We start from the raw sequence: 21,633 nt of genomic DNA on the forward strand, positions 1-21,633 counted from the left end.
GGAGGGGTAGGTCCTAGTAAGATTGCCTTACAGGCAATAGCTGCAGCAGGGTGTTTTTATTTTTATTTTCTTTTCCCTGCTGGTTACCCAGCTTTCTTGAACAGTTCAGCTTTGCTGTCTGGAGAAACTCTCCTAAGAGGGAGGAGCTACCTGATTATTCTTTGAATTTTGCCATGCTGGAGGTTGTTTCCCCTCCACCTTTATAGCCCTGTAATTAAATTCTCCCGTGAAATTTAGCTCTAAGTATCAAACTCATCCTGTTGAGTGTGGAGGAAAGCTTGTTAATGCTCAAAATGAGATGTTCTGTAGTGAAAACACTTGATTTGCTTTTCATAAAAAAAAAAAAAGAAAAAAAAAAAAGAAACGAGATGAAGAGGGATTTTTTTTATCCAGATTTGATTCCCTTATGGAGTAGAGGACTTGATTTTTTCCAAACAGCATCTAATTAAAGTGGATTTTAAATTGCTAGCATGAGTGTTTGGAAGTAATCACCTACCCAGGAGTCGTTTTTACTCCCTATATATTTCCTCTGTTAGATGCCTGATGCATAAAAGCGTCCCTGTGATGTTATTTTTTTTGCCTTCCCTTCTCGGAGTGCTACCGCAGGGATGTTCGAGGTGCTTCCCGAGGGAGCCAGGCGTTTTTCTTCGGAGGAAAAAGAAGGAAAAAAAAAAAAAACAAAAACGCAAAACCTTCCCCAGGGGCTCCAAGGATGCGCTGGCAGCGAGCGCCACCGCTGGGCTGCCTGCTGGTACTCGCTCCTTTCTGCCTCATTTTTTAGACCCAATTACCGCTCTTTTTCCCCTTTATTGCATTTTCTCTCTTTGGTAAGTGCTCTGTGCTTCTGTTTCACCTATTTACATGCACACTCGGAGCAAATAAGGCAACTGAAAGTGGCAATCCCCGAAGAGCAGCTGTGGATGAGAAGAGCTGACACGTTCTCTGAATTCTCTGGATTTTGCTGGATCCCTGCTGAAAGCTCTCCAGCTTTGACACCTTTCTGGCTCGCGTTTGGCACCTCCTGGGTCACCGGGTTCCCTTTCAGATGAGGCAGGGGTTACTGGCAGAGCGAAGGGAGCTCTGCAGGAGCTTGGATTGCCACGTCTGGATCTCTTTTTTTTTATTGTTCTTCGCAGCAGCCCTTGAGATCTTCTCATCCTACTTTAAATCTTATTTTACCTCCTGTTTTTTACAACTCTGTTTATGAGTTTAACCCTTTCCATTTTTAATCTGGGTTAAGTCATTTCTCCCTGGAGTCAAGCAGTGACCAGGTTTGCGATCGCACTCTTTAAATTGAGCAGAACACCTTTTGTGCACGTGGAACAGCACCAGGAGCAGAAGCAAAACTCCAGTCCCAATGCTCCTGCTGGGAACAAGCAGCTGGAGAGGGGGGAGCAGCCCAGGGAGGTTTGTCCCAGCGCTTGCGTTTATCACAGGCTGCCAAAGGGTCACGTGCAGGGAGGCCGCCGTGCGGAGCCTGGCCGGCACCGTGGTCTTGCTGGTGGGATCCTGGCAGCTTCTGCCCCGATGGCGTTGGTAACCCAGCATCAGATCCAGAAGGTAAGGAGCAGGTGGGAAGCGTGCCCAAGGAAAAGGAGCCTGTCCCCAGCACGGGCAGTGACGCTGCTTGTAAGGCATGGCTGCTACTCGCTAGTGTTGGCTGGGTCTAGCAGAGATTTGCTTCTACAAACACTTTGTATTCTGCTCAGCTTCTTGTACTGCATTCGTGTGAGTGTGTGGGGACCCTGTCGTGGCCACAAACTCTCCCCGAAAGCCACTTGTCCTGCAGAGCTCCCTGGGGAATCTCTCTCGTACCCTGCTGTCTGCTGCTCAGCTGTCACCCGCGGGGCTGCAATCTGCCCATCAGGGGATAATCTCCGGGGTGTTCTATATGAGGAAACAGCAGTGCCAGCAGGGTTTGCTTCCCTTTGTAAGGGGCTGTGCAGCCAACCATGAGAAATCACACAGGGATTTTTCCCTTAAACCAGGAAAGTTTTTTGTTGTTGTTGTTTTTTTCTTCTCTGTGAAGGAATCTCATTTTTATTTGATTCTGGGTATGAGCTCTCTGTTCGTCTTAGCAGCATTTGTAACTCAATAGCTGCTGGTCACGTATCTTCGATAAGATACCCTTAAGCCACAGAGACTCCAGCAGTGATGTCTTCTCTGATTTGGGGCTGAAGAGTTCAAATTTGTTCTCCTTAACTCTGTGGAATCTAAACCTGTTAACTAGTTATTATCCTTTTTTCAATAGAAAGTCCTCTTGAACTTTAAAAAACAAAAAAAAAACAACCCACCCCTTAGGTTTTGTCCTATGTGGATGAAACCGTAATGAGAGGACATGCTGGGAGCAGCAGAAAAATTAATTTGCGTTAGATTAGAGACACTAGAAGTGACTTAAACATACCTTAAGTGTATGTTATAGCAGTCGAGGTGTATCTTGCGCCTACTACATCACCTAGCTGCTGAGCCTGGGGTGCCTTTCACACTAAGCAGAGGCACAGCGAGGGCCGGAGCTGCCCTGAAGGAGGGCAGCCACCCACCCCGTCTCCCCCTTCTAGTTCCACCAGGATGGTTTCCTCGTCCTAGAGCATTTTTTCACCCCGGAGGAGTGCAACAGCATGAGGGAGCAGATTCAGGGCATCATAGCCGAGATGGAAGTGCCACCGCACTGCCGGACGGAGTTCTCCACCAAGGAAGGGGAGCAGCTCCAGGCACAGGTACCCCAAGGGGCAGGGCTGGCCCCGTTACAGCCCCGGGAGGGAAGTGGGTTCTGGTAAAGTCCTAATCACTGCCGGGAGATTTAGTATCGGGGGAAACCTACACATGATTTCTACTGACTGTGCTTTGTTCATGCTGCGGCTCGGTGGGGAAAAAGATGCAGGTGAGTGTTACCCCTTGGATGGAAGGTTCCTGTATGCATTTAGGAGGCTGCTGTCTTTACTGGGCTCTTATCCCTGGCAGGGCAGCTCGGATTATTTCCTAACCAGTGGAGACAAGATTAGATTCTTCTTTGAGAAAGGTGTTTTGGATGAGAGAGGTAAGCTCTGACCCGAGTTAGCCCCAGCGAGGGGACGGGAGGAGGCAGGGGCAAGTTCCAGCTCTGTGGACAATTCCTGCTGTGCAAACCATGTTAAATTCTGCTTTTTGCTCGTAGGCAACTTTCTGATTCCAAAGGAGAGATCTGTCAGCAAGATTGGCCACGGTACGTTTAAATGAGGGTATTTTGAGAGGGACAGGCAAAAGGGAGGCAGTTCTCAGACAAGAGGACTGGCGTTTCAACCTTCCTGGGTGCAACATCCCTGCTCTGCTGCTCCTCAGTGTGCTTCCAGGGGACCTCCAATACTACAAACCTCACCATATTTTGCCAATGTGGCCACATAACTCCTTTCTTTGCACCCCTGGCCTCTTTTGCTGTGGATTTCTGCATTAAATTTTGCCACGGCAGTCCATTTTTCCCACATCACTCCATCACTACCTCTGTGGTTCTCTCCATGTTGCCCTTTATTCCATTATGTCAAAGGACTTCACAGCTTTCGGTTACCTTTTCAAAGAAAAAAAACAACACTTCCAGGAGGGTTACGCATAGCACAGAAACAGCGAAGTGCAAAAGTTTGGACTTCAGCCCCTCTTACATCAGAGGTGGCTTGAGCAACTTCCCCACCTGAGGCTGGTTACATTAGGACAGTTCAAACCATGGCTCCTGCCTCCTGCACAGTGTGTTGCCCACACTGAAGCTGTCTTTGCTCCTTTGCCATTGCCAGCATCTTTTCTTTGCTCTTGCTGGCTTCAGTTGGTGACCCATATCCTCTCTCTAACCTACCTGACTTGCATTTTGATCCCTTTTTGTTTTTCAAACAATATGTGGAAAATAAGAGCGTGATTCAGTGCATCCCCCGCCGCCTGAACTTTGGTCAGATTTAACTTCAGCAAACTTGGAAAACTCAGTACTGAGAAATCAGTACTGCAAGTTCTTGGCTCTCTGGTTTTCTCAGGAAAACAACACATCCCCCCACAAAAACCAACCTCTGCTGCTCCGCTGTGCTCTTGCACTTCAGCTTTTCCTCTGGGAAACGAAAACCACTACAGCCGCCTGCTGACTCAGCAGTGCAGAGGCTCCTCTTTGATTTATTTTCTGTAATGACTGAGCCTTCAGCCTTTGAGCCTTGCTCAGTGGCAGCCCCTGCTGGGACGGGTCCTGGCTGCAAACAGGATCCCCGCAGGGAGGGAGCTGCAACTCAGCGTCTTTAGTTTTTCATGTGTTTTGCATAATATAATGCTTAATCACATCATGTTAAGTTTTTAAACTTGATTATATGGCATTTTTTATATAGCAGTGGTTTGCTGCCACTGTATTTTGGTCTCTAAAGAAGATGGTACTAACCCAGAAGGGCTGTGTCACCTCAGGCACGATGCTAATCCACATGTGGCCACTCTTGGGGGGATGCGAAAGTTTCTGGCTGCAATTTACATTGCTTGGCTCATCACTGACAGCCTTCAGATTCCCTTCTGTTTGTGAAATCTTCAGCCTGAGCCTTGTCTTTTCCCTTTAGCCTTGCATGCCCATGATCCTGTCTTCAAGCAAATCACTCACTCCCCCAAGGTGCAGGTAAGCTGATGCTGTCCCTAGAGCAGCTGTCTGGAAAAAAAACAGACCCTGAATTCTGGAATAATTGATTTTAATATTCTGGACTAAGTGCAGTCTCTTTGTCCATAAAAGAGAATTTAAATATCTTCAAGTAATAATGCTTTGTAGCTCGAGGAAAAAGGAAATACAATTTTTGGATTTTTGTTTTAACAGGAACTGGGAAGAAAACTAGGCCTGGAGAAACCAGTAGTTGTGCAAAGCATGTACATCTTCAAGGTACGGCAGTTCGGGTCTCCGTGTCACCCCAGGAGTAAGATGCTGCTCAGTGGGAAGCTGTGAAACTCCTCTCTTCATACATCTTCCTTTTCCTTGCAGCAACCCGGCATTGGTGGGGAAGGTGAGGTTCATCCCGTGTCTGTTACACTGCAGATAATACTCCTTGGGGAAAGGATTATTACCAGGAAAAAGGCTCAGTCTTGAGCTTATGAATTCTGTGCTCTGAATGTTGTTGAAACTATAAGAAAAGGCATCCTGCATTTTCCAGAATGTTTCTACATCGTATGCAACGTGAACAAAGGGCTAGCTTGACCTTTGCAGCAGGCTGAAAGGTGACGCTTTGGTGTTTGAATTAATGTGTGTGATGGGTGGGAGGGCAGGGTAGGTTAAGTCCAAGAGCACCAAGTGCCCCGTCCTCGTGGTGCTGGGTTCCAGGGACTTTCCAAGCCCCCAACCAGCGCCTCTTGCTGCAGTGACACCACACCAGGACGCCACATTTCTGCACACGGAGCCTCTGGGCAGGGTGATGGGCTTCTGGATCGCGCTGGAGGATGCCACGCAGGAGAACGGCTGCTTGTGGTTCATTCCCGGCTCCCACACCAGTAAGGGTCGTGGTATTCGGTGTGTGCTGCAGAACCCACTCGCCCTTTCCCTTGCTTAAGGCTGAGGAGTAAGGTCCATGGCGTTACATGTTCTCCTTGCAGCATGCTTGCAGAAGCATGCTACTGGCTTTGTTAGTTGAAAAGAAAACTATCTACTGCACAGGGATCTTCCTCTACGCTGCTGTCAAACCTACACTCAGTTTTTCAGCAGGTTGTTGACTGCCTCACTTTGCTCTTAGCCACCTGTCCATCAAAGGAGTTTAATATACAATATTTTCTTAATGAAAATAGGTACCATATGTAGCTGATACTGTTTTAGTTCTAAATTGAAATCTATCCTAGAAGCAAAGGATGGATTTTTTTTTTTTTTTTTTTTTTTCCACCGGCCAATAATCTCTTTATTCCTGACAGTGATCTGTAAGGGGAACAAAAGTCTTCTTCCCCACAGTACTATTTCCAAACATCGGGCTCAATTTCTGTAAACAAGGGGGGCTTCCAAGTTTATGCAAGGATCCCTTGGACAATGCCCAGGCAGCCTGGAACAGGGGTGAGACCAGATCAGCACAGGCTCATGTCAGAGTGATGGGTGGTGGCTGCTGTGTCTCTAACCACTGCTGGGTTATGGGTGCAGTCTTCTGCCTTTCGCTGCCTCTAGGGCACTATTTGGCTTCCAACTTAAGTGTTTACTCAGAGTAATCACAGTACTCTTAATTTAAAGTACTCAACCCTCATAAATTTTGGAGTTGGTTGCACTCAAATAGCAATTTATACTCTTCTAGAAAGGAAAAATGGATGAAAGGTTGGTTGTGCCTAAGTGCCTGACCATTTGTATTCCTAAATGGTTATGTTGCAACGCACAGAAAGTCAGGGGGGCAGACAAAAAGGAGCTATTCATCAGTTTCTGCCTCATCTGGAAAATCCCAGATCTTTGATGAAAAATCCCCAAATTTCTAAGGAAAGAATTGAATGCACAATAATAAGATTTCTGTCTGTGCTAAGATAAAATACTATGTTGTTCCTCCATTGTGCAAAATCTGGTTAGTTCTTTAATTTTTATGGGTGTTCACTTCTTTTCTGGATTTACAGATGGGATTACACGGAGAATGGTGCGTGCAGCTTCAGGTGCCTCAACGTGCGTGGAGTTTGTAGGGTCAGAGACAACCTATGACGACAGCCAGTTCATACCTGTGCCTATAAGTAAAGGTAAAAACACGCCCCAAAACAGAAATGCGTCACTGTTCGAGAAAAAACAAGGGAGATACCATTGTAACACTTGTACTTTCCTTATATTCCTAAACTAGCACTCACAATTTGAAAAAAGCAGTACAGGCATGTCTTTCCAACAGGTGGACTCATTCTCATCCACGGGGAAGTTGTCCATAAGAGTGAACTGAACAGCTCGGAGTTCTCTCGCCATGTGTTCACCTTCCACATAATGGAAGCCAAGGACACCAGCTGGAGCAAGGAGAACTGGTAAGGCTGCTATCCTGAAACAGAGCCTTTTCTGTGCAATAACCAAGATAAAACTTTTATTAGTCTCCTTGCATGCTGGCAGCACAATCCTGTCAACATGCGCAAGAAGTTGTTCTCTGCATTGTACAGAGCTGTGCTAACCACAGTTTGTTGAAATAAATGTTGTAGCTCTGTATTTACCTCTGCATATGCTCTGAAGAACTTCTCTTCACCAGCACTGTTGCAGGTTTATCCTAAAATTTTCTAGCTCAGGAGCAGTTCCCAACAGCTCAGAGCCTGTTTCTGTGGGAGATGAGCACTGTCTACTTACTGACCAGGATTCCCTAGCTCTGCACGGCTGGATCTGCTCATTTTCAGCCAGCAATAAAAAAAACTCATCTGCAATTCTTGGATTGCAGCACAGCAGGCAGTGCTCTCTTGGGAAGAGGGGAAAAAAAAAAAAAAACTAAGAATGAGAAGCATGATTCTTAGAAGGATGTTGTTTAATGGAAGCTTTCAAGTTGTCACGTCTTAGTGCATTTAATGAGCCTTCTAGGTCATATGCAACGAGCATATTGGAGCTAGAGAAAATTCTGTACTTACAATTCTCAGTGCGCTTCCACCTCACAAAAAACATGCAATTACTTATATTCTTCATGGATGCCTCTCAGTTAAAGTAATTTATACTAAATTTAAAATAAAACAGCTGAGTGCCTGAAAGATGGAACTAATGAGTGCGGGTAACCGTAGTGTTCAAACCGAACGGTTCTAAAATGTTGACTTTTTTATTTTTGCTGTATCAGGTTTTGTCCTGGGGACTGCTGGATGAAGCGTTCCTTAGACACAGTTTCCATCAGTAGTACCTCAGTTGATTTACCCGAGAACTGGAATAGTCTCTGAAGTTTGTTTTTTAACTCTTCCTTACCTCCTAGGCTCCAGCCAACTCCTGAACTGCCTTTTCCACCGCTCTACACTTGAAGCTAGTGACTGGCTTCTGGAGTCAAGTAGCTGATAGTTATTCCTTTGATTGTTTGCTCATCTTTACATGTAACTGTCACTACATCAGCTCTCAAGATTAATTTATCCTGTCCTCAGAGTGAACTTTCATGCAGCTGAATACACCTGCAGTAGTCAGAAGCTTCTAATGCATGAACCCTACTAGTGCCGAGAATAGTCACCCAGCCAATTTGGTAAGGAAACTTCTTCAGCCTTGAGAATGAAGCGTTAAACACCATTCCACCTTGCCTATAGGGGCAGATAAATATTTCTCCTTGCAGATCTTTAGTATTTTCTTCCATTCAAGCAAAGAGGTTTAATGCTTGGCTCTGTTAATCACAGCAATGCAAGTGAATCTGTCATGTGAAGATATCTGACTTTTAGCCTTAGATCTCTGTCCATTGTTTGAATAATAATTAAAGATAATACTATTGTGGGCAAAATGAAGTGGGAAGTCTACTTTTATAATTATTCTTCTAGGTATTTCTGGCAAATTGCAGCTGAACACTTAAACTATAGACTTGCTGATTAAAATTATTAGTTCTTAAAGATTAATGTTGAAATTATGAGGGGAAAAAAACAACTAACATTTAAATAAAAGGTTGGAAGTCTTCCTTTTCATCTCCTTCACATCATCTTTGAGGAAGTCAGCATGTGACCTTCTCCCAACATAAGTGGCCAGGGCAAAGCTGCGTGTGTTTTGTAGGAATCAATGCCTGACTACAAGGGGTTGGGCCAAAAGCAGAGAAACTATGAAATTAGAATAATTAGAACTTCAGCTCACTTCTAAATACTTGCAAGGAAAACAAACTTAACCTTGCAGGTGCCCTTGTGAGTGGGATGGAGGGAAAGTGACTCTTCTTAAGCTCATGCTACTCTACAACTTCAGTGGTGAAGGTTGAGGATCTTAGCAGTGGAAACAGCTAAAGGTTTTTCTGTATCTTTCCATTACAAGAGTTAATAATTTAGAATAGCACCTTTCTGCTGAGGGATGATAGTTTGTCCCCTGGTTATACGCACTGCTACCTGCAATTTGCAAAAACATCTACCTCAAGTGTATAAGTGGAAGCAAGAAGCTAGACTGAATTGACAGGATTTACTGGTAAATGTGAAGTAAGCAGTCCAGCAGGGTTACTGAATTGCTTCCTGCAAACACTATCTGATCATTTATTGCATTATTAACCCAAGCAAGCTGAATGACTCTGTGGTGCTCAGGAAAAGCACTGTCAGGTCTCAGGAGCCCTGCCCAGGCGGTGCTAAGTTGGGCAATGCTGCCTCTGGGCTGGTCCTGGCTTGTCCCAGCGGCCTGTTTTGTGAGCCCAAAGCATGAATTTTGCTCCACCCTGACTTATTTGCTCTCTTAACAGTCTCACAGTTAGGACTGCAGGAGAGGATTGTGTAATGGATCTTGGGGTGGCACTAAGCTCTTCCCAAAATTGTACTGCAGTCCTTTTATGTGAACAAAAGGAGTGTCAGAATGTAACTTCATCCCTCAAACAAGGAGCCTGGAAAGACAATCTTCTGCTTGGGCATTTCTCAGGGGAATGGAAGAGGCAGGGAGGAGGAGATTAGTTAACGTGTCCTGTTCTAATGGATGCTTGGCAAACTGGCAGGAAAAGACAGTCAATACAGAAGTGTTTAATATATAGAAACTAGATTCCCCCCATGGCAGCTATGGATTTAATTAGACTGAAGTAAACAGTCCTACTCATTCTGTCAACAGAAGCATTTTTCATAAATGATTTGATTAAGCAGCTCTCCGGATAAACTTCCTCACGGTAACTTAAGCTGAAAAAACGTGCAAAGTGGAAGACTGCAGTAGTATGAGAGACGTTTATTGACTTCAACAGACCTCCTGCGTTCACAGTTAGTGTGCAATTTTTTTCTTATGAGCTTGCTTATTTTTTCTTCACTCTAAATTATTTGAAATAATGTTTAATAGAGATTAAAAGCTTGAGAAATGTTTTTCTTGTGGAAATATCCAGGCCTGAAACTATAACCCTTGTGTTAGCACTGCTTGGAATGAAGAGTCTCTTACATTCTCAACCCCTCTGATAAAGTTAGCTCTGTAACTCCTCTATCTGAAGTTGTGTTCATGCAGTGCAGTGCATTAATAGGGCTCAGCTGATAGAGTGAACATGACTGTCTGGCTGTACCCAGTCACTAAGTAGAGAGCAGTGACCCTCACAAAACGTGCTTAAACCGTGCTTATACAGGAGTGACTTCACGTATGCAGCAATACAAGATGACAGCATTCAGTACAGTCTGACAAGTTCTGGCTGTGATGCAGTACAGAGGTGGCACAATCTCCCTTCTGTAATTAACTTACCTCTTCTTCCTCTGCTTCCGGGCACCCACAAGAGACTTAAAAAGATCATTTTTACTTAATAATCCAATTTATCAGTCAGGGGTGGGTTCTTGTGAGGCCAAAGAGCAACTCATGCTGTTTTAAACTAGGAAAAAAAAAGAGACCAAACCAAAACTTTTATTTTAAGTAGTCATTTGTTTTGGAAAACAAATTTTCCATTTGTTTTTAACAATTTTATCTGCTGTACCAAAACCAATGTTTAGAGTGGCTTTCATCTCTAGTGCATATTCTATTTCCACTTTTCTCTAGAACTGGAGAAATCTCTGTTCCTGGAAGTGCTTCTAAGCCATGAACATTATCTGGAGGTAGAGAGGCAACAGCAGGTTATCGATTTGGGTAGTATAAGCTTCCAAAAGGGAAACTAAGCTCACAGATGCCAGAATCCAGGCATAGCTGGAGTTCAGATTCACATTGCTGTCAAAGATCAGAATAAGAGCCACAGCAATGATCTGAGCAAAAATAGCTGTCATTGTCCCTTCAAAGGTCTTCTTTGTTCCTGGCCATTTGATTTCTCCCATGGTACTGCCAAAAACAGAGGCAATGGTGTCTCCTACCCCTACTGCTAGCACCCCGGCGTAGGGAACCAATGCTCCTGCCCCAGACAAGCTGCCTTTAGGAGCACAAGATCTAGGAAACAACCACACTGGGAGGGACATGCCAAGAAGAAGATAAATATGAGTCAAGATTAGAGGCCCGCTGTCTCTTTCATCCAAGAAGAGAGACAGCAAATGCCGAAGAGTTTGGCCAAATGGTTTGATCCTGAAGTACCGGATGTACTCTAAGAATATGAACACTGCCAGACACAGGACTGCAGCAACATAGAGAAGCTGGCGGTCGTAAATCAGTCCAGGAACATAAGTGGCTACAACAATGAAATGGAAATATTTCCTGGTTATAGTTGAGGCCTGGTGCTTTTTAGATTCAGATGATCTCTTAGCGTTCTGGTAGAAAACTATGCCGCACGCTGAAGCAGCCAAAAAGGTCCAAAATACAAGAAGGTAAACTCTTGTCTGTGTCTGAAATAAAAACTGGAGTAGCCAGAATAAAGGGTTCCTCTGGATCAGTCGGTAAAGCCAAGGCATGATGACCCCTAAGCCTAGCACTGCTGTCATCATGTGGAAAAACATGGAGGAGATCCACGTACCCGAATCCATGAAAATGAAGAGAACAGTGAAGAAAAGCCCAAGAAGAATAACTCCGATAACCGCCACCAGAAGGAAGAAGTCTATGGGCTCACCTCTGCCCTCAACAACATTCAGCGAGCGTTTGATGAGCTGATTGAGAACAAAACTTACACCTCCAAGCACTAGCAATGCTTCTCCAGGGGTAAAACACCGAGGCAACAAGTAAAGCAAGATCATGCTGAGGTAGACAAAAATGAGCAGCACTTCTAGGACCTCTATCACTTCTGAAACAGTCAAAGAGTGCTTCATGGTATAGATAATTATACTGCCAGCAACACCGGTGAGTATGCAAGTGTTGGTGGGCACGGGTTTTGTGATGCCCACCGCTATTACAGACAAAAAGAGAGCAACCAACATGCCCGTGGAAGCTACGACTATGCCAAAACGTTCAAAGTACACAATGCCAGCAGCCTTGCACCTCTCCTTCATCGTTACCCCCAGCAAGGGGATGACCATGCTGGCTGGCAGGAGGCCGCTGTTCGCTGCTGCGCGGAACTGGAAGACGGCCCCCCCCAGCTGCAGCAGCCGGTCCCATTTGAACTGGACATAAAAAGCCTGGATGGCAAGAGCTACAGAGCACCAGGAGTAGCGGTCCCACACCACCGCGTGCACGCACAGCACGATGGTGAACACGATCAGCGATTCCACCAGCACAGGCTTGTTTAACATGATTCCAGTCTGGCGTGGCTCGGGGTTTCAGGATGCTTCTTGCGGGTCCTGATATTCTCAGTAGTGGTCCACCAGACAGAATTCCCTTTCATGCTACTGCAATTCCTATTAAAAAACAAACAAGCAATTAAAGTGAATGATAGAAGAGCTACAGCTTCTGTGCAGCTGTCTTATTTTTAAGCTCAATTTAAGCTGATAGTTATGTGCCAACTATTAATGCCAAGACAGGTGAATAAAGCCAATAAAACCACAGTGATAAGGGATTAGTCAAAATCGTTATCTCCATGTGAGAATCCAAGACATCAGTCTGCAGTGGTGAAGCAAACCACTCGATACAGGGCTGTTCAGATATGCTGCAACAGAAATACTTTATATTGTGCCTGCATTGAAATATGAAGCGTGCAAGCCATACCTATTCCCAGAAGGATTCAATGTGACAGTGTAAATTGAAAATACAGTTGATGTAAAATAGCTTAAAGGTAATTTTAGAACTTATTTTCGTATGCTGTTTTCACTGCAGTTTTACAGAATCTTTCTCCTTTTACTAAATATTCCTCTCTAATTCCCTGCTGTGCAACCTGCTTCCCCCCACCTCTTTCTCTTTACTTGGTGTAATGATTGAACACTTCCCCTACAGCAAGAGTGGTTTTATAATGCTATGTAGTGTTTACAAGAGAAGTAGGAAAGGGAAAAAAACAATCATTGAGAGAAAAAAAAGCCAAGTGGTGTACTTGACCTGATTTTGATCTATTATCAGAATTGTCAAGATAAGCTCAATTGGAGAGCCTGGCACAGAAAAATCAACCAAATCGTCTTGCCTGTAGCCGTGAGGGTGCATTCATCACATCCTATCACTTTATATGGAAGGCTATCACTTTATTTTAAATCCTGTTTTTCATTCAGAGATCTTAGCAGGAATATTAATGGGTTTCTATCAACACTTGTACTGCCAAAGTCCCTTGCACTGTGCGTCTGGAGAGTTTTCTTTATGACCTCATATTGAAAACATTTTTTTAGATTGCTTTTTGGCATCTGTAGAGCCTGAAATACTTGACTGCCAACCACCTACGTTATATGTCCTGTTGCTAAACAGCTAAATCAGGCCAAGTGCGATCTTTTTGCCATTTATTTTTTTGATAGAACAGGAAAAGAATTAACCATGGAGATAACAAAAAAGATCTTGCTTGGGCAATGTCTGCCTAATACCAGTGATGATTTTGGGATCCCTTAAGTTTGTGGGCAGGGGAAGGGGAAACTCAACAGGTGTCTGAGAAGAGGGAGATATGCCAAATAATGCATACTGGCCAGAGACTGGGAAAGTTCTTGCACTTTGCCTGACAAGTTTAAGGCTGCAGCACTGCGTTTGCACCAGGAACAACACGGTGCAGCCTGCCAGCTGGGCCACAGGACCAGGAAGAATTTCAGCAGCTGAAATGCCGACCTGACCTTCTGTTCTATCGCAGCAGCTCCTGAAGGCCCCCGGGTGCCCTTTTTGAGGCAGTTCCCCCCCGAGCAGCCTCTGGGCCTGCTGCGGCCCCCCCCGGGCACCTCCTGTGCCTAACGGGGGCTGCGAGGGACCTGCTGGGGGGCTCCTCCTCGGGGAGCGTGGTGACAGCACACGGGGCAAGGGCTTTGAGTGTAAAGAAAGGAAATTTGGACGGGATAGAGGGAAAATTGATTATGGTGAGGGTGGAGAGGAGGTTTGGATGGGGTATAGCGGAGAAATCCGTTATGATGAGGGCGGTGGGGAGGTTTGGGTTGGGTGCCCGGTAGAAATTATTGATGATGAGGGTGGAGGAGAGGTTTAGATGGGAGATAATGAAGGAATTATTTACAAGGAAGGCCGTGGGGTGATTTAGACGGGATACGAGGCAGAAATTCCTCACGCTGAGGGCAACGGGTCACAGCAACAGCGCGGGGTAGCTCCCCAAACACCCAATCCCCCTCCCCAGCCTCCTCCCTTTGTTCCCCGGAGCTCCCCGCGTGTCCCCGCGGGGCCGGGACCCCCCTCACCCCCCCCCCACCCCCTCCCATCCCCGGGTCCCTCCGCGGAGCTCCGCACCCACCGGGCCGCCCGCCGCCATCTTGGCGCCGCCGTTGTCACATGACCGAGGAGCCCCCCCCCCCCCCCCCAAGACCACGTGATGCCGGCGGGGGAGAGCGCGGCGCGCGGCGGGTCACGTGAGAGGGGAGCGAAGATGGCGGCGGGCGGGCTGGGCGCGAGGTGCGGGGACGCGGCGGCGGCGGCGGGAACGGGAGGGGGCGGGGGGGAGGGAGCCGGGGCTGCGCGCGCTCGCCGCGGAGGGAGGGGGGCGAGGGGGGGGGAGCGCGGCGGAGAAGGGAAGGGGGGGGGGAGCGGGGAGGGGAGGGTTAACGGGCGCGGGGCCCGCGCCGGCTTGGCCACGCCCCTTTTGAGGCATGGCCACGCCCCCCGCCGCATGGACACGCCCTTAGAGGGCGGTGAGGCCACGCCCCCGCTGCCTGGCCCCGCCTCTAAATGTGGGGCTTGGCGCCGCCCCCTGCAGCATGGCCCCGCCCCCAGCCCCTCGCCTCAGGAGCCCCCTGAGGGAGCGGGGGCTGAGGGGTCTGGGGGGGGTCGCTGAGGGGATCCCTCATGGGTGGCTTCGGCTCCAACACCAAAGCTTTCTGTGGATTGAGGCTTGATTATCCAAAATATGCAGCGGGTGTTACCCGGGATGTATATTTTTCGTGTTTCGTGGTTCTTCTGCCCTGTGGTACCATGAAAAATGGAGCGCTAAAGTGGCACCGCTGTTTAAAAGCTTTGGGGCTCTGTCAGGTGTCCGTGCAGAGCAGTCCTCGTGGAGAGCACGGAGTTCAGGACTCGGCTTCTCCCTTCTTGGAGAGCTGCGACCGTAAAACTTAGATAAAAGTGGTGTAGAAGGTGTGTAAAGGAGGCTATTTGATGACCCCCTGCTTCAGTGATGGCTTTAGGGTAGCGCCTTTATTTGTTTTTTGACGTTTATTGTGGCGTTTTAGACTTGTTTGTTCCTAAATGCTTAATTTTTTATTAAAATAATGCCTCCTAACGGGACAAGAACACCGCTGTTACCTCACGTGCAGAACTGCCCTTCCCCGGCTGCCTCGGAGCCCAGTTAATGAACTGGCAAGGAGCACTGGTTTGCTGTAACCACGGGTTAGGAAGGAAGGGCAAGGAGCAGGGCTGGCTCCTCTAGGCTGCTGCTCTGTCCTGGAAAGTGATTTTTTGGTAAAATTCAGTGGCTTTCCAGTGCTCCAGGTGTGCCGGGGAGGCTGCACCCACAGCTGGTTGCTGCCTAGGTCAGGAGAGCTCTCCCGCAGTGACGAGGAGTTTGAGGGAAGAAATTATGTTGACAGGTGTAATAAAAATGATAGGTTTTATAAGCCGCTGAAATGGCACCGTGTGTCAGAAGTGCCAGGTGACTTACGCTGCCACAGGCAGTTGATTCAGTGCTGCCAATCTAAAGACGAGTTAATGAGTGTGCTTGCTTTCCTAGACAGGCTTTGCGTGGGGAATTGTGGCGTTTGACTCCTGGTTTGTATTACACTGCTAGAGATCATCAGCTTGCTCAGTTCCTGAACTGCTCCTGTTGGCAAGCATCCTTTGCAGGGCTGTTGTAGGGAGACTAATCTTACTAGATGCATGTGCTAAGGAGCAGATTTGATCTTTACGTTTTAGCAGATTGGTTTTTCTACAAGTTTCACAGCAAGCAGGAAGAAACAACAAGCTCGGGATAAATATTTTGAAGACCAGAGGCAAATATTCTGCCCTATGGAAAAGTGTTGCATTCTTTCACTTTACCCAGTTTTATATTCCACTTTGCATGAAGGTGGAAAGTGTTAAAGAAGGATTTGTTTGGAGTGTGGCATCAAATGAAACTGAGTAAAATTGTTCTGTAATTGGGTTTATTATAACCCCCAAACATAGAAGTAGCAAGATCAGACTGAGCAGATAAGCTGATAGAAATAGGATACTTATTTGATATGAGTTTACAAGTTTTGTTATATCAGCAGTCACTCTTTTGGGCTTTCCTGGGTTCTTCCAGCACGTTTGAAGTTGCTCAGCTAAACACTGGTGTCCTTTAATTATTTTTTCTTATAGCTTATATTGCATTGTGATCGCCAAAATAACTGCAAGTTTGAAAAGGTGTGCACTAAATTGAAGCCTGAATTGGTGTTCATTATTAAAGCACTCTTCACTTTTTTTTTTTTTTTTTACAGGAGCAGCAGAGAATTGTGGACAATTCTCCTCGGCAGATCAGCTTTAAGAGAACCAGTAAGTCCATGTCTTGCTAAGCAGGTTTGCCTGTCACTGAATGGACTCCATGGACAAATACATCATTTGTACATCTGTTTGAATATGAATTTTGCTGCTTTTCCCTTTTCCTTGGTGGGATTTTTGTTGTTCTTTCCCCGCTACTTGTTTATTCTTCCACTCCTTGTTTATAGCTGCTTCATGAACTGCTGCCTGGAAGGGTGTATGTGAAAAGCTGGTGCCCTTTCTGGAGTGGACACAAGTGCTACTTTCTAGACTGACTGGTCTGGGGTATTCATGAGTGGTACAGCCTGCTTCCTTATTTTCTGGGATGGAGCCCGTGCTTTCAAGAATGTGCCGAGAGGTTGGAAATGCAAACGTATCTGAACCTAGTCCGTTGCCTCCTTTCCTCTCCCTTTCCAATATTAGGCAAGGCAGCAAGCTTTCTCATGCAATATACACCTTGAATCAGTCTGAATCATAGATGCTGTTGTTGTTCGCCTTGTGTTTTTTGTCTGGTTTTGGTGGTGGAATGTCTTTGCTTCACTCAAATTAAACAAATCTGATACTCAATGGTGGATGTTGAGGAGTCTGTTCAGTAGTATTTGGTTCTCTTTTCAGGCACAGATTGCGGCAGAACTGAACAAGCACTGGCAGAGGTTTTTAGAGGGACTTTCATACTACAAACCTCCAAGGTATGGTAATTGCCTGATTTTAGAAATTAACCTTTAAAATGGGATCTACTAATAAGTTGAGAACATGTTGAATATTTCTCTCTGATTACATAAAAACAGATTCTAACTCTATTGTCTGACTTGAGATTTCTCGAGACGAAGAACAGTAGAAAGTGCTTAATCCAAATAACATTTTGGGGCATGAAATAAAGATCAGAAAGAAGTAACAGCAGTTTCTGCTCTCATTACCAGTGTTAAGTAGCTCTTAACCCTTGCCTCTGTTGGGTTGCAGTAATCAAGTACAAGCGTGCAGCCTGCAGAGAATTGACTCCTCTTGACACTTAGTCATGCAGGAAAGATAACCAGACTCTCTCACTGGAAAAGATAGAATGAATATAGCCTGTGTTTATTGTATTAATAAGATAGCGAACAATGTTGAGTGTTATCTGGTAGGAAGATTACTGAATAGTGCTGTATGAAGCATTGAAAGGCCAGAGAGGGAAAAGAAATGTCAAGTTCAAACTGATAAAATTGAGAGCTTTGAAATTAAGTCTCTTCTGCTCATTCCTTGGTGTTGCTCCATTTTTAGCAATGAAAACTTCTTTTTTTCTTTAGTACAACTTCAGCAGAAAAAATAAAAGCTGATAAAGATGTAGCTGCTCCACTAAAAGAACTGGGTCTGAGGGTCAGCAAGTTTTTGGTGAGTGAAGATGCTATGCTGATTTTTTTTTTTTATCCCTGCACTTGGATTGCATTGTTATTGGGATTCTGTTATTTCAGTAAGCTTTGTGATGTTGACTAGAGGCAAACTTAAGTTTCTCTCAGTTAAAAATAATCTAAAGGATGTTACAAGTACCCATAGGAGCTCTAGGTGAACATTTTTTAAAGCTGTTGGTGGCCCTGAATTGCTTCAATTTTCCTGGTTAACGAACCCTCCTGCCAGAAAGGGGTTTCAGCTTTTCAAAAACAGTCACTCTCATCTGGTCTTGTGTTCTTTCAAGCTATCTGAGACTGCTCAGCTAAAACTGATGTCCCTTAAAGTAGCTGCTATGCTTGAAAATACGTCTGTTTGCTGTAAGATTATGTTCCTTCAAGCCAGAAAATAGGTGACTGGTGGCTGTACCTTTATTTAAATGTGTTGTGCTCCTTTCACTAAAGTTAATCTGGCTACATCTAAATGACATCAAAACTTACGTATTTTGCTTTAAATGGAATTGCTAACTTAAACAAATGTCATCCCGAAAAGTAAAAAGATTTCTATTGGTGTATTTGGGAAATTATTTATTCTGAAGAGGAAAGGCTGCCTGAGTATTTGGAGAGAGTCTTTGTCAAATTAATTCAGTTGCCTTTTACTCACTTCAGAGCATTTCTCTTTTTTTCAGGGTTTGGATGAAGAGCAGAGTGTGCAGTTGTTACAGTGTTATCTTCAAGAAGATTACAGAGGAACAAGAGACTCCCTGAAGGTCCATAGCTCCCATATATTTTCTATTCACTCTGCATCTCTCCTTAGTACCAGTAATTTGCTGATGAATTATGGTCACATGCAAGCCCAAGTTCTGACTTGGAAATGACTTTGTAGTTGTTCTTCTCTGAACCTGCAATGCTCATGTGCCTCTTTACGGAAATGTGATAGCAGATATCCAAGCTTAACATTCTGGTAGCTCTTTCTGCTTGAATCTCTCTGCAGGGATTCAGCTTCTTTGTCTCAGGAATACAGCAAAGCTACAGATTTGTGAAAGAGAGCAAGTGGAAAAAAAGATAGTTATTAACGAATGTTTTGACTTAGTACTTTTGGAATCTGTCTTTCCAAAAGAAACAGAAAAATTCTCTCATTTCTTTCAGTCTTTTTTTGCATGAATATTTTGTCAGTCGATATTTCTGTGGTAAATAATTGTTTATTTTGTTGTGGTTTGCTTTAGACAGTTCTTCAGGATGAAAGGCAGAGTCAGGCTCTGATGCTGAAGGTTAGTCACTTCCGTTTGTGTTTTCTATTGATCTGAGAACCAACTTTATTTTTATGGATTCAGAAACCTTGGAATGATTGAAGTATTCCCTCATATAATGAACAAATTTTAGAAGATTCTTCTGAAATAGGGATGGACATACATATATTTGAGCAGTGTTAATAGTTGCTGTGGAAAGGAAATTGTAGGCTTAATGTCAGGGAATTTAGCTTGTCAGATGTACGCTCCTGCATTTTCCAAAGCTTGTAGGCTTATGTGTTGCTGTCTGAAGTGTCAACTCCGAAATAGAGAGTGATGATCACAGCTGGTAGAGATTACTGAAGATTAAGAATGGGAGGTGACCTCTGTATCTTTTTGCATTCCTTTCCTGAGTTTTCTCAGTTAGCAGTGTAATTATAGACGTGTCCCTATGGGCATGTTTTATTGAATTCTGTAAAGTTAATTAAGTATTTTTTTTCAGATAACTTAAAACTGCTTAGTTGAAACTCCATCTGTAGTAGTGTTTGAGCCCTACGTGTTCTGGTGCTGAGGGCCTTGGCTGTGTATGGGGCAGGAAGGTGAATGGGAGGTGGACACAATACCACACTGATATTGGTGACGTTCTGTATTCACAGCTTGCTGACTATTATTATGAAGAGAGGATGTGTATTCTGCGCTGTGTCCTCCATCTACTCACTTATTTTCAGGATGAGAGGCACCCTTACACAGTGAGTACAGGAACCTTTTCCTGGATATGATGTCATTGAAATAGGCTAAATACTTAAGTTGCATAGAAGTTGTCCACCTGAGATTGTAAAAAGCACGTAGATGTGCATGTGAAAAGTTGATTTCTTTATTTGTTTAAGGCGCAGTACTTCCAGTGTGTTGAAAAGTTGGAAAAGGAACTAATTCCTAATTACCGGAAAAAATATGAAGAACTGTACAAAGCAGAAGCTCCTACATGGGAAACACATGGAAATCTCATGGTATTTCTTTCATACTATTCTTTAATAAACTTACAAAGTCTTTCATGGTATGGAAAGTATTGGAAAATGTGTATGTGCAGATGCAGTTAGAACGGATGGTTCTCTTGGCCCAAGAAATATAAAAATTGTTTTCTCCTTAGCAGAACACACTTTTGCTCAGAAACAAAGCGAGTTGTTAGAAACGTATTCTTTGTTGTAAGAAATGTGTTGACAGCACTAGGCCTGCAGATCCATTTCTGTGCAGCTCTTTACAATCTCTTTGCATCAGTAAACTCTGCATTTATAGTGGCTTTTCTTGCAGTTGGTGCAAAACATTGACTGTGCAAACTTTGAAATGCTTCAACCTGTCTTGGTTTCTAATTGCTTTGACCAATCAGTGAGCTTTGTGTGTGACAGTAGGACTTCTCCTTGTGCAGACAGAGCGTCAGGTTTCTCGTTGGTTTGTGCAATGCCTCCGTGAGCAGTCCATGCTACTGGAAGTCATCTTCCTCTACTATGCATACTTTGAAATGGCATCAGATGAGCTTCTCGAATTTGCAAAGATGTTCAAAGAACAGGGGTTTGGCACTAGACAAACCAACAGACACTTGGTAGATGAGAGCATGGATCACCTGGTGGATCGTATCGGGTAAGTGAAGTGTATTTGTCAAGTGAGTGCAGAACAAAACAATTCTCCTCAGTAAAAAAAATATTTTATAATTCTTTCTGTTGCCTCTTAAAATCATGACTATTTCAAGCTAAGCTAATTGTGATGAAGGTGAAATATATTTTCTGGTCACATTGGAAGTTTGTGGCAAAATAAGTGTGATTGCACAATAGAGAGGAATCCATATACTAGCTTTAAGGTAGCTGTCTCTGGTTTGAATGGCAGTGAAGACAGTGCCCTTTGTTCTTAAATAGTCTAGTATTAAAGTGAAACTGCATCTTCACAATCCTGTGCTCGGAGGCAGAGGTTAGCCCTGTGCTGTTAACTGTGTTGCCTCAGCACAAACTATCATGGGTCTGCTTGAAAGAGTGGTAATAATGTCTTCGTTTTGCTTTGTGGGACATAACTCAAGCTGCAGCCAGAAGGAATGAAAATCCCGGTGAGTGATAAAAAGTTTCAAAGGTGGAAAAGCTATCTTCAAATTTCAGAGACTTCCTGTTCAACCAGGAATGGTGGCGTTGAAGATTTTAATCTGTCAGATACTAGCATTTCAAAACAAAATTTGGATTATCTGCTGTTAATTTCATCTTAATTTCTTATTGCTTCAAAGAACAGCTGAACCCATGCAAACTACAGGTTGTTCTTTGACCATTTATGAATGTCTTTTTGAAAACTGAATTCTTAATTAAAGTGTCTAACCTACTTTTTTTTTGTTGTTGTTGTTTTTTGTTTTTTTTCCCCCCTTTCCTGCTTGCAGCTACTTTAGTGCTCTTATTCTGGTGGAAGGCATGGAAATTGACTCCCTCCATGAGCGAGCTTTGGATGATAGGACAGAGGAACACAAATTAGCCAATAATTCACATATCCACCAGGTAAAGCAGTAGCAGAATAACCCCCTGTTTGGCTTAACAATATAGAATTTACTTTGGTTACCTGAGCAGCGCTGTTAAAAATATTACATCTGTAAGTTTCTTGTGTTTGTTGGCCAAATATAAGAGCT

The 21,633-nt window shown here is 44.5% G+C and overlaps 3 protein-coding genes across 3 annotated transcripts in view; 2 read left to right on the top strand and 1 right to left on the bottom strand.

Moving 5' to 3' along the window:
• The first annotated feature begins 1,494 nt into the window (after nucleotides 1-1,494).
• Nucleotides 1,495-8,496, top strand: PHYHD1 (phytanoyl-CoA dioxygenase domain containing 1). The gene is made up of 11 exons (XM_032200320.1): nucleotides 1,495-1,560; nucleotides 2,559-2,717; nucleotides 2,962-3,037; nucleotides 3,155-3,202; nucleotides 4,551-4,606; nucleotides 4,799-4,861; nucleotides 4,961-4,982; nucleotides 5,335-5,463; nucleotides 6,550-6,666; nucleotides 6,810-6,936; nucleotides 7,848-8,496. The coding sequence occupies exons 1-11, from the start codon at nucleotides 1,528-1,530 to the stop codon at nucleotides 7,891-7,893; spliced, it is 876 nt and encodes a 291-aa protein (XP_032056211.1). The 5' UTR covers nucleotides 1,495-1,527; the 3' UTR covers nucleotides 7,894-8,496.
• A 1,906-nt stretch (nucleotides 8,497-10,402) lies between these two features.
• Nucleotides 10,403-14,223, bottom strand: DOLK (dolichol kinase). The gene is made up of 2 exons (XM_032200622.1): nucleotides 14,199-14,223; nucleotides 10,403-12,237 (listed from the first exon to the last, which is right to left on the bottom strand). Exon 2 carries the CDS (start codon nucleotides 12,130-12,132, stop codon nucleotides 10,561-10,563), a length of 1,572 nt encoding a protein of 523 aa, XP_032056513.1. The 5' UTR covers nucleotides 12,133-12,237; nucleotides 14,199-14,223; the 3' UTR covers nucleotides 10,403-10,560.
• Nucleotides 14,224-14,330: 107 nt separating this feature from the next.
• NUP188 (nucleoporin 188) overlaps nucleotides 14,331-21,633 on the top strand; it is a 28,223-nt gene continuing 20,920 nt past the window's right edge. The window contains exons 1-10 of the mRNA XM_032200385.1: nucleotides 14,331-14,356; nucleotides 16,351-16,405; nucleotides 17,006-17,079; nucleotides 17,674-17,758; nucleotides 18,441-18,521; nucleotides 18,978-19,022; nucleotides 19,637-19,729; nucleotides 19,868-19,987; nucleotides 20,404-20,615; nucleotides 21,391-21,505. Coding sequence (XP_032056276.1) covers nucleotides 14,331-14,356; nucleotides 16,351-16,405; nucleotides 17,006-17,079; nucleotides 17,674-17,758; nucleotides 18,441-18,521; nucleotides 18,978-19,022; nucleotides 19,637-19,729; nucleotides 19,868-19,987; nucleotides 20,404-20,615; nucleotides 21,391-21,505 — 906 coding nt within the window. The remainder of the gene's footprint in view (nucleotides 14,357-16,350; nucleotides 16,406-17,005; nucleotides 17,080-17,673; nucleotides 17,759-18,440; nucleotides 18,522-18,977; nucleotides 19,023-19,636; nucleotides 19,730-19,867; nucleotides 19,988-20,403; nucleotides 20,616-21,390; nucleotides 21,506-21,633) is intronic.

The sequence above is a fragment of the Aythya fuligula genome, chromosome 19, assembly GCF_009819795.1.
Source record: "Aythya fuligula isolate bAytFul2 chromosome 19, bAytFul2.pri, whole genome shotgun sequence".
Lineage (NCBI taxonomy): Eukaryota > Metazoa > Chordata > Aves > Anseriformes > Anatidae > Aythya > Aythya fuligula.